General features: G+C 60.9%; 1 protein-coding gene across 3 annotated transcripts in view; it reads right to left on the reverse strand.

Annotated features, from left to right (window-relative positions):
* Positions 1–1,155: 1,155 nt before the first annotated feature.
* The window catches only part of SUSD4 (sushi domain containing 4), an 89,728-nt gene continuing 76,467 nt past the window's right edge, over positions 1,156–14,416 (reverse strand). For all 3 annotated transcript variants that reach the window (XM_045982066.1, XM_045982064.1, XM_045982065.1), the window contains 4 exons: positions 6,356–6,547; positions 5,197–5,341; positions 2,707–3,083; positions 1,156–2,005 (listed from right to left, as the gene is read on the reverse strand). In XM_045982066.1, coding sequence (XP_045838022.1) covers positions 1,977–2,005; positions 2,707–3,083; positions 5,197–5,341; positions 6,356–6,547 — 743 coding nt within the window. In that variant the 3' untranslated portion in view covers positions 1,156–1,976. The remainder of the gene's footprint in view (positions 2,006–2,706; positions 3,084–5,196; positions 5,342–6,355; positions 6,548–14,416) is intronic.

Genomic DNA, 14,416 nt, shown 5'->3' on the forward strand with positions numbered 1-14,416 from the left:
CAGGGTGTCAGAGTCAGAGGGCCTTCCGGAACTTTCACGTGAAGCCAGGACCAGGACGTGTGGGGATGTCGTAGGCGTTCTCTCCTGCCACACAACCTCACCGAGATGAGAAGTCACAGCAAGCAGCATTTGTGGGCGAGACTACAGTCAGAAGCTAAAGGGACGGAGGGGGTGGGTCCAGGGGATCCCGCTAGACTGAGACCGAGGAGCAGGCATCTCTTTGCAACCGGCTGCTATGCTTCCAGCACAGTTGCCGCTGATGCCTGGACGTGTGACTACCCAACTCCAGGTGCAGGGGATGGGGGCACCCTGTGCTCGGCTGACAGGGGTCGGGGGTGCTGCTCGCTAGTTTGGGAAGAGAACACCTCCCAGAAGGAGGCAAGGCCAGAGCTGCCCCCTTCCCACCTGCCCCATTCCAGAAAGTGAGGGGCCAGCCTGCTGGTCTCAGAGACATGCCCTCCCCTCGGGTGGGGGGTGGGGGCGAAGGGAGGACAGGCACAGGCATGGGGAAGGCCTGGCCCCTGGGGCAGCTGCCTGGAGGCGGCAGCCCACAGTGGACCCGGGCACCCCCAGCCGCCCACGCCCTCTGCCTCCTGGCGGGCAGGGTGGCATTTAAGCACGAACACTCATGAAAACCAGCTCCTTCTGTGCACCTATGGTGCAAAGTTGTGCAGAAGTTCTCGTGATTAAACGCTGTTCCTCGTGCATGCAGCGCTCCCCCGGCCCGGGCCAGCTTGGCGAGCCCTTGCAGCCGCTGCCTCCAGCCCCCCTTGCCAGGGTCACTGCCCCTCCTGGGCCTGCCCTGCTCCACTATGAAAGCCATGCTTCAAACTGTCACGTTGTTAACTTTCAATCAGTCTGTGTCAGGATAAAATAGGATTAGACCAAGCTCCAGCTCCGTGCTCTGATGATGGAGAATTTTACGATCAGAGTTTTATCTCTATTTACCCACAGCCCAGAGGAGGACAGACATCAAATCCACAGATCAGCATGTTTGAGGAGACGTTTCTGTATCATTTTCTCAGAAACAGCACCAGTGGGCCTGGGGGTCCTCCCGGCAGAGGCGGCCACGGCCCCAGAATGGGACGGGGAGCGGGGGAGTGGCCTGGGCCGGGAGGCCAGCCTGCACACTTTGCAGACGAACCAGAAAGAAGAAAACCCAGCCTCATACTTTATTTGGAGGAGGAGCATGTTGACAGAAACAGGTTCTGTTTTGGAAAATAAACATACGGCTGCATTCTGGGAGTGGGAGCAACATCGTAACAGGCGATGGGAGGGGACTTGCAACTCTCGAGACACACGGTCAAGGGACACCTTGAGATGCCAAGCTGAATGCTGCCTTGTAATCCTGTCCACCAGGAGACACGTCCGAGCATATCCGACTGTCCACAAAGTCCCGAACATGAGACACCCAGAGCACAGTGGGGCGCCAGCCCGCGACACAGAAAATGACCGTGTTTCACCAAAGGATGACTCAGAGCTGCTCAACTGCACTTGTGGATGAGGTTCTAGGAAGCGGAGTCTGCCTGTGTCCTTCCTTTCCTCTCTCACGCATCCAGTACGGTGTCCGGATCAAGGAAAAGCCCCCATGTGCCCCAGAGCCTGCCACACGGCAGCCGTGTTGCGCGGAGCAGACCGCAGGGCGAATCGGCGGGGGACATGCTTGCAAAGGCGGCAGGCAGTGGCCGCAGCACAAGTCACGGGATGCGGGGTCCAGGGGACATGTGTGGAGCCGCCCCGCTCTGCAGCAGGGACAGCCAGACCCCTTCACCAGGACCGCCCAGACCCCCCCGGTCGCTGCTCCCCGAGAGTGCCCACCGCAGCATTGAGCCCAAGATGGATGATGCGAGTCACGGTCTCCATGTAGGTGAGCAGGAAACCCGCCCACGGCCCCACAGTCCATTCCCTGGGGCCTCACTCCAAGGGGCACGGCTCCCATCCCCGCAGGGGCAGGAGAATCTTTGCGGCGTTGCTGGTCACGGGTCTTCTTCCATTAGCGGGATCTCTGTGAAAGGACAGACAGTTACTAACTCACCCCCGCAAGCATCGGGGATTAAAAGCTTGATTACAATATCTGTGATTCCTGGTGTCAGTGAAAAGAAAATGTTAAGTCCTACTCTTACTGGTTAATCATCACAGAAACCACTCCTCTGGTGGAAAATCTTACACCTAGCTCATGAAAAATGAAACGTTGAAAGACTTGAACCATGTGCCCTTAGGATTCAAGTCAGATGAAAGGGAGGATGTGGGGACAGAGGGACAGCGGGCATGCAGAGAGAAGCCATCTCTGGGCAGCTATGGCCACCGGCGGGGCAGGTGCTCCTGTGTGCACCGTGTGCCGTATGCCTCCCCAGGGACACAGCTGGGTCTCTCTCTTCCCCATGAGCTGCGAGCGGCCAAGCACACGTGCCTGTTAGTTCCCGCCTGCTGAGAGCGCCCCGCGTGTACAAGGCTTCTCCAGGGCCGCCCTATCGTACACACCCATCCCCTGATCATGTGCATGGTCACCGTCTCTGAGCGTCCCCAGAACCCTGTCCAAAGCAGGAATAGGGAAGGATGCATCCCAGTTCTCGTGGAGACTATGAAACCAAGAACTGACCCCCCCAGCCCTCCCACTCTGGATGGCAGGGACACACGCAGGGAGAGCGACAAGCAGCAGCTCAGGCTGCAGAGAGGCCTGGTGCCGGGTGCAGGGCCAACACTCACCATCTGCAATGTCGATGCCCGGACTGCTAGACGCCGTCTCTCCTGTCATGCCGGCCCCCGTGTCCACGCTGTCAGGGTTCGTGCCCCCCAAGCACACAGAAGGTGAATACAGACTCTGGAGCAGCTCGGAGGAGGCTGAGCCACTGTCACAGGCTTCTGACCCCCCCGTGCCCGTGTCCATGTCCCCTGAGCCAGGGTATGCTGGGGGGCTCTGGTCGTCCACTGGCAAGGGGCAGCCCTGGCCCACGGAGGCCAGGTACCCTGGGCCTGACGCTCTCACACCTCCGTTCACAGCCTCATCGTAGGATGGAAGCATGACAGGCACGCCATCCACCACTACAAAGTCCGGGTCACTGCTGGAGCTCCGTGGGGGCCCCCTGGGTGAAGGAAAGCAATGTCCACAGATCAGACAGCACGTCCCCTGAATGGAGGCCCCCAGTGCCCCCGTGCCCTCGACGGCCACAGAGCCCACATGGAGCTCCTATGGAAGGGCCAGCCTCCTTCCTGGGCCCCCTCTGGCCCACGGCGGCGCTCTGCCCCATGGCCACACTCCGCCTGCAGCGCCCTCCTTGGTCTTGGGCCCCCGCGCCCCTTTGGGGTTCCTCCTTCCCCTTGTGGAGCCTGCTGGGCATAGAAGATACCACAGACTGACAGGAAACCAGGACCCCGTGCCCCACCAGGGAAGGGGCCCCCTGTGCTGCTGAGGCCATTTTGCTCACAATTTTAGTCAAAGGGATAAAAGGAAAGCTCCGAGCCTTCCGTCTCTGCCTGACCGGTTATGTGGGCCCAGCTCCAACCCCCAACCCAGCAGCTTCCTGATCCAGAGCCACACGGGGTGACCGGCAGGGACCGTGTTCTCTGTGGGAGCCGGGAGGGTCCCCCACGTGGCTTCAGCTGCTGGCCTCACCCCTGCATGTCCTATCACCCCACAGGCCCTGTCTGACCACCTCTCTACACCTCTCTGGTCCCCATGGGGCCCCAGTGGCTGCAGGCGGCCAGTGGACTGGCTCCTCTGTGGGGCCCCCGCGTGAGCGCTGCCGCCAGGACTAAACCAATCGGGAAAGAAGATGGGTGGCCGGCGGGCAGACCCTCGTCGCAGAGTGCTGGCGGCAGGGGCTCCGAAGCCCAGGGAAATGCCGCATCTGGACACGGCACTGGGGGAGGGCAGTGCCAGGCCCAAGTCTGCAGAAACGTGGGGCGCACTTCCAGAGAGTGAGAAGCAAAGCCCACGCTCCCGGGAAACAAGGCGGGGATGAAAGAGGAGCTCGCCGCCAGCCCTTGAGAGCCGCCGGCTCTTGTCTTCGTGCCCAGGACGAGCCAGTGCCCTTCCTCCGGGGTGCGCCCCGTCCACAGCCCCCACAGCGCTCAGCCCCTCCATGCGCTGGTCGAGCAGCTCTCCAGGGCCCACACCCGTGCGCCTGAAGAGGAGTCTGTCCTGGGAGGAGTCTGTCCTGGGCTTGCTCCGAGGAACGTGGTCTTCTACCTGCACAGCTGAGCGTGGCTTTTCCCAAACCAGGGAGTACTCTAAGACAGAGATGCTCACGCGGAAGAGTCTGGTCACTTTACAGACCCTTGGGGAGCGGATTCCCTGAAGCCCCTCTCGGGGACTAAGAGCAGGAATGATGGTCCCGGACTTCCCTTGAGGCAAGGGAGGGAGGTGATTCGTCAGAGACTCCTTCTCCCCTACCAGCGCCCCCTTTGATGGGTGGCACGCAGGGCTCTGGGGGTGACAGTGTCCCGTGCACGAAGACAGATGCTTCTGGAAGTGCGAGTTCCCTGGGGGGAGGCCAGCAAGGGCACAGGAGCCCCAAGACGCTAGGACTCCGTGGAGGGAGGCGGCTGGTGTCGGGGAGGGTGGCCAGGGCACCGCCGTCCGCCTCCGGATGGCTACACACTCATTGCTGGCTCTCCTGGCAACGTCTCCTCCCAGGAACGAGGCCGCAAGCACCTGCAGTGACGGCCCTGTTGTCGCGGAGGAGCTGGTGTACTTATTCCCAGTGAGCTGCTCCTCTGTGATGGCCATGGGGACAACAGAGGCATGAGCCCCAAGCCTCTCCATCCATAGGCGGGGGAAGGACTAGCCAGTCCTGCCCCATCCCCCATGCCTCACCCAGCACAAGGTCGCCCTCCGGAGACTTCCAGAGAGGCTGTTCTTGAATCTCTGCTGCGTCACACATCTTCACTGCATCTCCTAATTAGGCTCGTGACTTTATCCTTCCTGTGGGCCACGTGCACACTGGGGGGAATGGGAATGGGGTCCCAGGGGGCCCTGCATGATGGAAGCCCCGACTCTGTGCACCCCTTCACCATACCCCAGAGCTCCTGGGGTTCACAGGGAGGTGGGAGAGAGGGAGGCGAGTCCCGTCCAGCCCGCGTGGCCCCAGACACCTGCTCCCAGCTATCCCCCATCTGCCTAGCCTGATCCCGGACCCTCTGCTCTCACCACCACCCCCGCCCCCCCGCCCCGAGGCACCAGAGCCCAGCACTCACCTGGTGGGGAAGTGGGCCTTGAACTTGGTCTGGAACATCCTGGCCAGGATGACGAGCAGCAGCACCAGCAGCACACTGGTCGCCGTGAATGCCACGATCTTCCACGTGGTCAGGAGGGTCTCGTGGGCGCTGGGCCATGTTTGCTCTGCCAGGAAGAGAACAGAACAGCATGTGAGCCCTCGGGACTAGGGTGGCCATGTGTCCCCATGCTGGATACTCTGGGAAATAACATGCTTATCACATGTGTCTGGGGGTTCCCCACATCCAGAAGCCATGGCCCACACTCCTTCGGCACTGTGGCCTCTGCTGGTGCCCACAGGCCCTCAGGGGTGCGTTCCCCATGGGGCTGAGAGCTGGCACCCAGCCGGAAACACTCCTGCCTCTCTGGGGAGGGTGAGTCTGTCTCCCCAGGGAAGTGAGCTTGCAATGTACCCCAGAAAGTTTGAAGAAATGGACAGAGGGATACAGGGTGAGTGTACCATGGCCCTCGCGACCCGCCGCCTCTGGTCATCAGCACACCTGCAAAAGGGGCAGCTGACTGTCTTCCAAGGGAGTTCCCACCCCCGGGGCCCAGGCCGCCCTATCTGCCCCCTACCATCCACCTTTGCTGCCACCGCCTCCCAACACATCATGCTCAGACTCCCATTGCCATCCAAGGGCCTCCAAGGGCCCTGTGTCATGAGGCGCTGCCCCCACAGACAATGGCCATCACTACTGCTGAGGCAGGAAATGCTGGGGCGAGTGGGCAGGGGTGGGCATGTGGAACACGGTGGAAGGCTGGGTGCCTGGTCTCTGTCTCCCACTCACTACCCTGGACTCCTGAGGCCAGTGATTCATTATGTGCCAAGAAGCACCAACATTTTCAAGGGTCCTGGGCGTTCGTCTCTGAGACCAGGTGTTCCCTGAGATGCCATCCTCTGGGTTGTGACACATGTCCTCACACAGGAGAGGACGGCTGGGTTTGGGTCACACAGGAGAGAATGGCTGAGGTCCCTGCCCCCGGGTGGGACAGGCTGGGGGCGACAGAGGCTGCTGTCCCTCCTCTCCAGGGACGGGCACACACGGAGAGGGGTCTCTACGCCGTGTCCCTGATCCTGGCACTGGAGGGGGCACATGGCCGGTGGCCGAGCGCGGCGTGGGCCAGGTGGTCCACGCTTACCTGACTGGATGCAGTAGACCTGGTAGGAGGGGAACCACTGCCCGTACTGGCAGGTGATGTACTTGTAGTCACTGGTGAGGCTGTAGCCGGCGTCGCAAGAAAACTCCACCACGGTCCCGTGGCTGTAGCGCTCACAAGGCCGCGGGTGGCAGACGAAATCACCATGACTCACTGTTGGAGGCAGCGGGCACACTGGGGTGACAGGGAGAAGAGCAGCGTCAGCACCATGGCCCTCCCGTTGGCCGGTCAGGACGCACATCCAGCAGGAAGGGGCGTCTGGACATGCACCACCAGACCTGCGACCTGTCCCCCATAGGGTCACCAGGAACCTGCTAAACACGCTGAGCACAGGCGGCCGGCGCTGGCAGCCCCTGGTAAAGCAGAGGGTCGTCTCCCACAGTGGAGAGCATGCGTGTCTCGGGGATGGCATCGAGCGACTGTGTTAATGACACGTGTCACCTGCCCCAAAGCCAGGCTGGTGAGATTAGCGCATTTCCAGACGAAGCCCGTACTGACAGGAGCAGCGAGCGCCAGCCTACTCCTCTGCAGAGGCTATCATGGGGGCTGTCCACCTCCCTGGGTGTCCCCATCCCCATCCCCCGGGGCCCTGCAGGGGGCGCGGCTCAACCCTGCTGGCTGCATGCAGACCCCGGGCTGGCCCCTGCGGGACAGCAGGTGGTGTGGGAGGAGCCTGGGTCTGGGGCTTGGCTCGGCCACCGCACACTCTGTGACCTCACGCAGGTCACACAGCCTCTCCCGGCCTTGATGCTCTTCCCTGCACAGTGAAAGCTTATCCTACCCTCCACGATTTATGGTTTTGCTGACTCTTCTATTTTCCATTTGAGGGGAAAGAAAACGTCATTTTCAGTTTCTACTCAGGACTCAGAGCTGCCCATCTGCTGAAACATCCCCAGGAGACACAGCACAGACTCTGCGGCGGCCTGCTCCACATCTACATCCACGGAAGCCCACCACCCGGCCCGTGGGAGGCCCCACACGCAGGCCATGTGTGCAGGGAGCCCCGGGGCCCACCAGAAAGATGGGTCCCCAGGCACAGAGCCGCTCGCAGGCGTAGGGGTGAGAGGCCCTTCACGCCCTCCTCCAGGCCTGTGAACAATGGGCAGTGAGATCTACCAGGCTCCTGGCAGAGATGGGGAAGCAGAAGCTCACGGGACCCTGCCTGGCTGCTGAGTGGCCTCTCACCGCTGAGCCTCCGTGTCCTCACCTATAGGACACGAGAGTCTGGGGGCTGTTCTGACATCATGTGAGTGGGCAGCCAGGGCCAGCCAGGGCCTGAGAATCTGGAGAGAGGAACGCCCACGGGGACTGCTTACAGGCGGACAGAGAGCGGCAGCACCCCGCCCCCCGGCAGTGCAGACGCATGTGGTGGTCCTGCTGCTGGGTCCCCAGTGGAGGCTGGAACCAGCCTGCAAAGGCTAGAGCCCAGGGAGACTCAGACACCACCCGGGATGCCCCAGGGCACAGGGGTTGGGACCCCACGGCCAACCTCCCCACTGGCCCAGCCTGTAGGCTCTGAGCGGGGGCCTGGGAGAGGCAGCCTGCAGGGCAGTGCAGGTCGAGGTTGGGGCCTGAGGTTGCAGGGGCCCGCAGGCAGGGGCAGGAACACCGTCCCGACTTGGAGGTCCCTCCACAGCTCAGAACCCCTACAGCACTGTGCCCAGGGGAGGCCCTTTCCATGGTCAGGGACACACGGCCCATGGGATTCTTTCCCAGCAGGCACTCCAAGCAAGTTCCAGAGCCACTAGGATCGGAAACTACCAGAATGTTCCCTAGCCCCAGGGAGCCAGGGTCATGGCAGGACTTCCTGGCCTTGGCTTCAAGGACAAAGGACTGTCCCTATCACTGCATCAACCCCGACGCACAGGGTCCCACAACGTGTTACAGAATGACGAAGCTGAATAGACGAACCATCCAGCAGGGAAACCGAGGCAGCATGGCGCAAAAAAGCACGGGCTGTGTACGTTCCCAGAGCTGCGTGCAGATCACAGCTCTGAGCTGATAAGCCCCGGTGTGCTGGGCAGCTCGACTGAGTTTTGGGGGCTTTAGCTTCATCACCTGTGTAATGAGGGAATGACGGATTCCTCACTCCTCGGGTGCCCATGAGGACGGGCAGGAGCACGGAAGCAGCAAGACACAAATGCCTGGAGTGGCCCAGCTGGGCACCACCAGGTCCTGATGTAGCCGGGACACCCTCCCCCGCCCCACAGGCATGCACATACTCTGACACGTGTCATAGCCACATCTGCTCTGAGGCCCCGTGTGAGCCACCCCCGGCAGAGGCCTCAGTCCCGACGCCAGCGGCAGGTGCAGACGCACGTGCCCTGAAAAGGAAGTGTTTCCCTTCACAGCTTGCAGCATCTCTGACAACCGTGCCTGAGTAACCATGAGCTTTGGGGCAAGGAAGCCCCCACCTGTGCGCTGTCAGGAGCCAAGATGGACAACGGAAGCATTAATTACAATCCAGCCAGCTGCGGGCCCTTCCTCTCCATCCCCCCGAGAGGCAGATGCGCCCACATGGACAGGCAGCCCCCACCACAGGGGCTCATGCACATGGCAAGCTTTGCAAACCACCCACAGGTTCCTGGAAACCCCGCTGGTCAAAGAGCAACCACAGGCCCAGAGCTCCTGCTGGTCCACCCACCGGGACTCAGAGCCCAGGGTGGTGGGAACAGAGACTCTTCTGGAAGGCAGCTTCCCTCCATGTCTCGTACAGCTCCAGAAATCATGAGTTACAAGCAAGGACTTTGTGAGCCCTGGAGTCAGGACATCAGGTGGTTACAGGCTCTGCTGAGACAGCCCACACAGCATCCCTGTGTCCGCTCTGCCCCCTGCTTTATGCAGAGCAGGGGACTCCCTGCTGGCTACAGGGCTGCAGAGTGTCCTGTTCCCCACACTTAGTCTCTCGTGTGCAAGCCTGGGGAGGGGGAGCAAGGGCTCAGGAAGAGGCTCTTCGTTCCTGCAAGAGAAGCCGGCCTCACCCGCCCTGTAAATGAGCTGAGAGAAGTCAGACTCTCTTCTGCATAACACACAGCATCTCAATGAGCCCAGAAAAAGCCAGGGTGAGGGTTTAAGCCCAGGAGCCTCGGGTTAGGCATCTCCCACCTGCCCAGCACGACCAGCAGCACCTCCGGTCCCTGGAACAACCCTGAACACCACACGGTGCCAGTGCCCTTTGAATCACCCCCTCCCCCCACCTGCAGCTCCTGCCCCAGGACCGGCCCATCCACCCGCGGGCACAGTACCTGGAGACCGGAGGAGCAGGAGAGTCAGGCTGGGCCGGGCTCAGGAAGAGAGTTGCTCTAACGGCCTCCTCACCCCTGGGGGGAGAGGGTGACACCCACGAGCAGTCGTGAGCCCGGCCCAGCAGAGGGGCTCCCATCAGGTACGAACGTGGTCCTGTCTGTGCTCCCAGCCACAGGGTGAAGCTCCTGGGGGGTGTGGGGGGAGGAAAACACTTGCCAGGGCCTGGATTCCCCCAATTCCTCCTGGTCAACCTTGGGCCTGGGAAAGCAGCACCCACACTATTGACTGCTGCCTTGGGAGTGATGTGCCCCGAGGTGGGTTTTCTCCCTGTTCCTGGGCAAGAACACCCTCCTGTAAGGAGCCTTCTGCAGATACGGGGGCTGCCTGGCTCACAGGGGCCTGAAGCACTCGCGGGCCTGACGGACTGAAGGCAGCACCTCGCCCCCAGCAATCCCACTGGGAGATGGTCCGCACCAGCCTCTCCAGAACTGGGGCCTCCCTGTGACACAGTCGGCCGGCCTCCCTCCATCCTGATGGGGCCACAGAGCCACCCCCCAGCACCATCCTGGCTTCAAACTCTCCAGCCTCTGGGCACCCCTGCATGACCCCAGCCTATCTTGTGTGAGGGGCTTGCAGCCCCAGGGGGGATGGCCAGGCGGGCCCCAGGGTCAGGCAGCCTGGCAAAGTGAAGCCCAGAGGAAAGCCTGACATGGGTCTAGGTGGAAACAGTGACTTCTCACCTCTCGTCCTGTTCCCCATTGTCACCACCTGGCATCCACTCTGGCACAGACGTGGGCCCAACCATACCACACCCACATCAGAGTTTCTGAACAAAGGACCGTTTCACATTTTTGTCTTGACTGTACTCTTTCACTCATTTCTTAATTCATTTGTTCAGCACCACATTTTTGGATAACTGCTGAAATTAGACACTCTGTTTGTCCCCATCCTCCTAGGACTCACCAAACACAGACAATAAGTAACCAAGGGACTATTTCCATGGCCAGGTAAGGCTCCCTTCCCATCCACTGAACAGAATGTCCCAGCCTCACACACCCTCCTGTGGGGGTTCAATATCCAGGGTGGGAAGACTTCCAACGTGCAGCCTGGGCCAGCTCGCTTGCCCCAAGAGGGCGGGCCAGGGAACCGTGGCCATGCACGCAGAAAAATGGAAAATCCCCAGAGCTCGGGTCCCATGATGACGCTGGCCCAAGGGAGATGCGCGAGGGGGTGAATAGGGCCAGGCACAAGGAGGAGAAGCAGCAGGAGAGACAAGCTGGGAGTAGACCGAGCCCGCCGGGAGGTCCACGTGTCCCAGCTCCTTGTATGGATGATGTGGGGACCCCAGGCCGAGGGTGCTCAGACAGAGGTAAAGCATCACTTCTGGGTCTGTGAGGGGTGTCCCTGGGGAAGACTCGTGTCTGAGTCACAGACTGAGGTGGCCCCTCCCGGTGTGGGGGCATCATCATCGTGCAGAAAGCCCAAACAGAACGCAGCAGAACGGCACAGGGGGAGACGCTTGCTTTTTCTGCACAGCCTCTCCTGCATCCTTGGACACTGGGGCCGCTGCTGCTCCACCTCCAGACTTGGACTGATTCACAGCAGGGGCACACCAGGACCTCGGGCTCACAGATGGCACATTGGTGCCTCCCGGGGTGTCCTGGCTGCCGTGATCTCTCGCACGTGCGTGCGCGCGCACACACACACGGTAGGTTATATGCACTGTGATCACAGATGTGTACACGGTACATGCATATGCACACCTGTTCCAGGGTCACGGGCACGGCGTGAACACATACACAGGGGTTACGTATATACTGTAGACACACACGCGCGTGCACACGTGCGCTAGGATTCAACATATGTACACGAGGCACACATGCACGGATGGGATCCACATACCGTGTGTGTATGTGCAGTGATTACGTGTATGCACATAGCAGGCACACACACTAGGACTCCACGTATGACATACCCGAACACAATCACGGAGACACACAGTAGTGCACATTTGTACGCATCCTGCTGGGCCTGCTTCTCTCCAGAGGCCTGACGCCACGGTTCCGCCACATGAGTCTCCAGCCACACCCCAACTCCACAGGTCAGATTCACTCCCGCAAATGGAGATAGGAAAACTGCCAGGGCCCCCCTGGAGACTCAGCTGTTGTCTCCCCATTGTGCCCCAGAATTGCAGGCAGGCCTGGAGCGGTCGGACAGCCAGGAGAAGCTGCCGTCAGCGAAGCCTGACCACCACTTTGGCCATGATGTAGCCCAGGAAAGAGGTGCTCTTGGTGCAGGATGCCTGGGAGAGAGCAGGCCACAGGGGAGCAGCTAGTCTCCACCATGGCCTGTGGGCCTGCAGCCCAATGCAGGCACCCTGGCCATGTGCTTCTAGTCCACAACACGAGGAACCAATGAGAAATGGCTGTAGCAATCCGACCTTCAATTTGACCTTGTTGTAACATCCGAGAGTGCTTTCCGTTTCTATTAAAATACAATTTTAATACCGTCATATCTAATCATCTAAAGGGGAACTTCTAACAGGTCTTTGTTTTCCTGTTTTCTCTATAACCCATGTTTATCAAGTACTGTACAGCAATCGGTCTAAACTGTTAGAAAACAGAAACCAAACTGCTGGTTCCCTCAGTGTGGGCAAATGAGCAGCTTGGGCACCTTCATCATCGCACAACAAACACACAATGCCCACAGAGCAGGGAGGAGCCGGTTACAGGCACTGCTGGGAGGAACGTCCTGGCAGAGGGCCAGGCACAGGACAGGGCTAGCGGGGGCAGGGGGAGTGGCAGGAATGGTGGCCCCGGGTCCAGAGAGGGGGTGGAGGGGTGGCCAGGCAGGAAGCCCAGGGTCTGGCCTGTGTGTGCTGCGCACTTGGGGAACAGGGACAGGCACCACCATGTGAGATGGCCCACCGGGAGCAGGGACGGGCGCTGCTGCATGAGATGGTCCGTTGGGGGCAGGAATGGGCACCCTTGAGAGAGATGGCCCGCTGGGAGCAGGGACAGCAGCGTTGAGGCTGTAGTGTGGCTCAGGCCACAGCCAGGTGAGGAAGGAGGGGGCCTGGCCCAGGACTGGGGCAGTGACCGTGAGGAGCACAGGACAACAGGACTGTTGAGGGTTGGAGTCCAGTACCGAGGGTGTCTCCCAGATTTCTGACGTTCCGTGCCTGATAGTGGAGCTACTTGCCAGGAGGGGCTGTCCTGGTGGGTTTGCTCACTGCTGGAAAGGGGGCACCAAGGTCCGGCTTTGTCCAGGCTTGTCTCAGCTAAGGGGAGAGTGTCCATGTGGGATGGGACAGCCATGGAGAGCGTCTGCGGCTCACCTGAAGCTCTGGACGCACAGCACAGAAATAAAACCATAGCATGGGGCAAACTCCCCTGAGGAGGGAGGGTCCCGGTCCAAATGCTGGAATCAGTCGGGGGCACAAGAGTGGCTGAGTGGATGGCCATGTCACTGGAGCCAAGGAAGGAGAGCACTTTGGGGAGGAGGGTGGCTCCCGGCAAGTGAGAAAGCTGGGAGCAGAAAAGCAACACCTGACTTGGCTACCTAGAGCCCCTGGGACCTCAGCAGAGGGGATGCTATTTAGGACTGAGCTGAGGACAGTGCTCAGAGGTCCGGGATGCCAGTGCTCCTGGCACGGGGATGAGACAGGGGAGGTGAGTAGAAAGAAGCTCCCGAGGGAACAGACTGGTCCTCACAGGTATCCGGGGGGAACATAGCAGAGCTACGGGTGGGCTGGCAGTGGTGGGCGAGTCCCTACAGAGGACTGATTGGGAGGCCACCTGCGGGGGAGGCCTGGCCTGACCCTCTGGTCACCCACCTCAGTCCTCAGCCACGGACCTGTCTCTCTCTGGGTGACAGAGGGGGATAAGCCCGTGGAGTCTGCACCTCGCGAACACAGAGCATGCCGTGGGGCTGGAAGCACGTGGGGTTCTATAGCCCGTGGCCACTAACTATTCTGGGAGTGGTCCCGGAGCTGGGACAAGTACATTGCCCCGTGCATTAGTGCTCATCCTGCAGGAGCCAAGAGCTGTGCACCAGGACCGTCCGCCTGCGGTGTGGGTGCTGGGGGGCTACTTGTCCCAAACTGCCAGCTTGTCGCCAGGGTCAAAGCCACCTGGTGGCTGGGTTCCTGTCAGTGGAATATGAGCTGACATGACAAATGCTACGCCCAGGCTGAAATGGGCCGAACCTCGGGCTGACCACAGCAGAGACGACCCCCAGGGGTCCCAAGAGCTGGGCCCCTGCAGCCCAAGTGACCAGCCCATGTGCACAAACGCCACCACGTGAAAATGCACTTCCACTCTGCTGGGGCCACGGAACATCTCTGGGGACACACGCCCATCAACGGCCCACCAGCACTCGCCCACCTGCCATCTGCACTGCACGTGGTCCTTGTCTCCATGTCTCTGAGCTGCACGTCAGCGGTTCCTCCATCCTGCCCGCACGTGGCGTCACCAGGGAGCATGGCTTGGTGAGTCCCAACGAGGTCGGGGCTCCAGGCGAGTCTGAGGGGGAGATCCCATGTGAGGGTGCGGCCTCAGATGCTAGACGAAGGCCCCATGCCCCGTGGCTGGCTGGCGGCAGCGAGAAGAGCCGGTGTGAGAATGAGGTGGCCGTGGTGGCTGCGGTGGGTCATCTTCCCCCAGACCCGTGCTTCCAGCTACAGCTTCCGGACCACCAGCTTGGGGCTCAGCCTGGAGCCTGTGGGAACACATCAGCTCAGCGCCACCTGGTGGGGGTCCCAGGCAAGTCAGACCGTCCTGACACCCGGGCAGTGCT

Source organism: Meles meles, chromosome 17 (genome assembly GCF_922984935.1).
Source record: "Meles meles chromosome 17, mMelMel3.1 paternal haplotype, whole genome shotgun sequence".
Taxonomy (NCBI): domain Eukaryota; kingdom Metazoa; phylum Chordata; class Mammalia; order Carnivora; family Mustelidae; genus Meles; species Meles meles.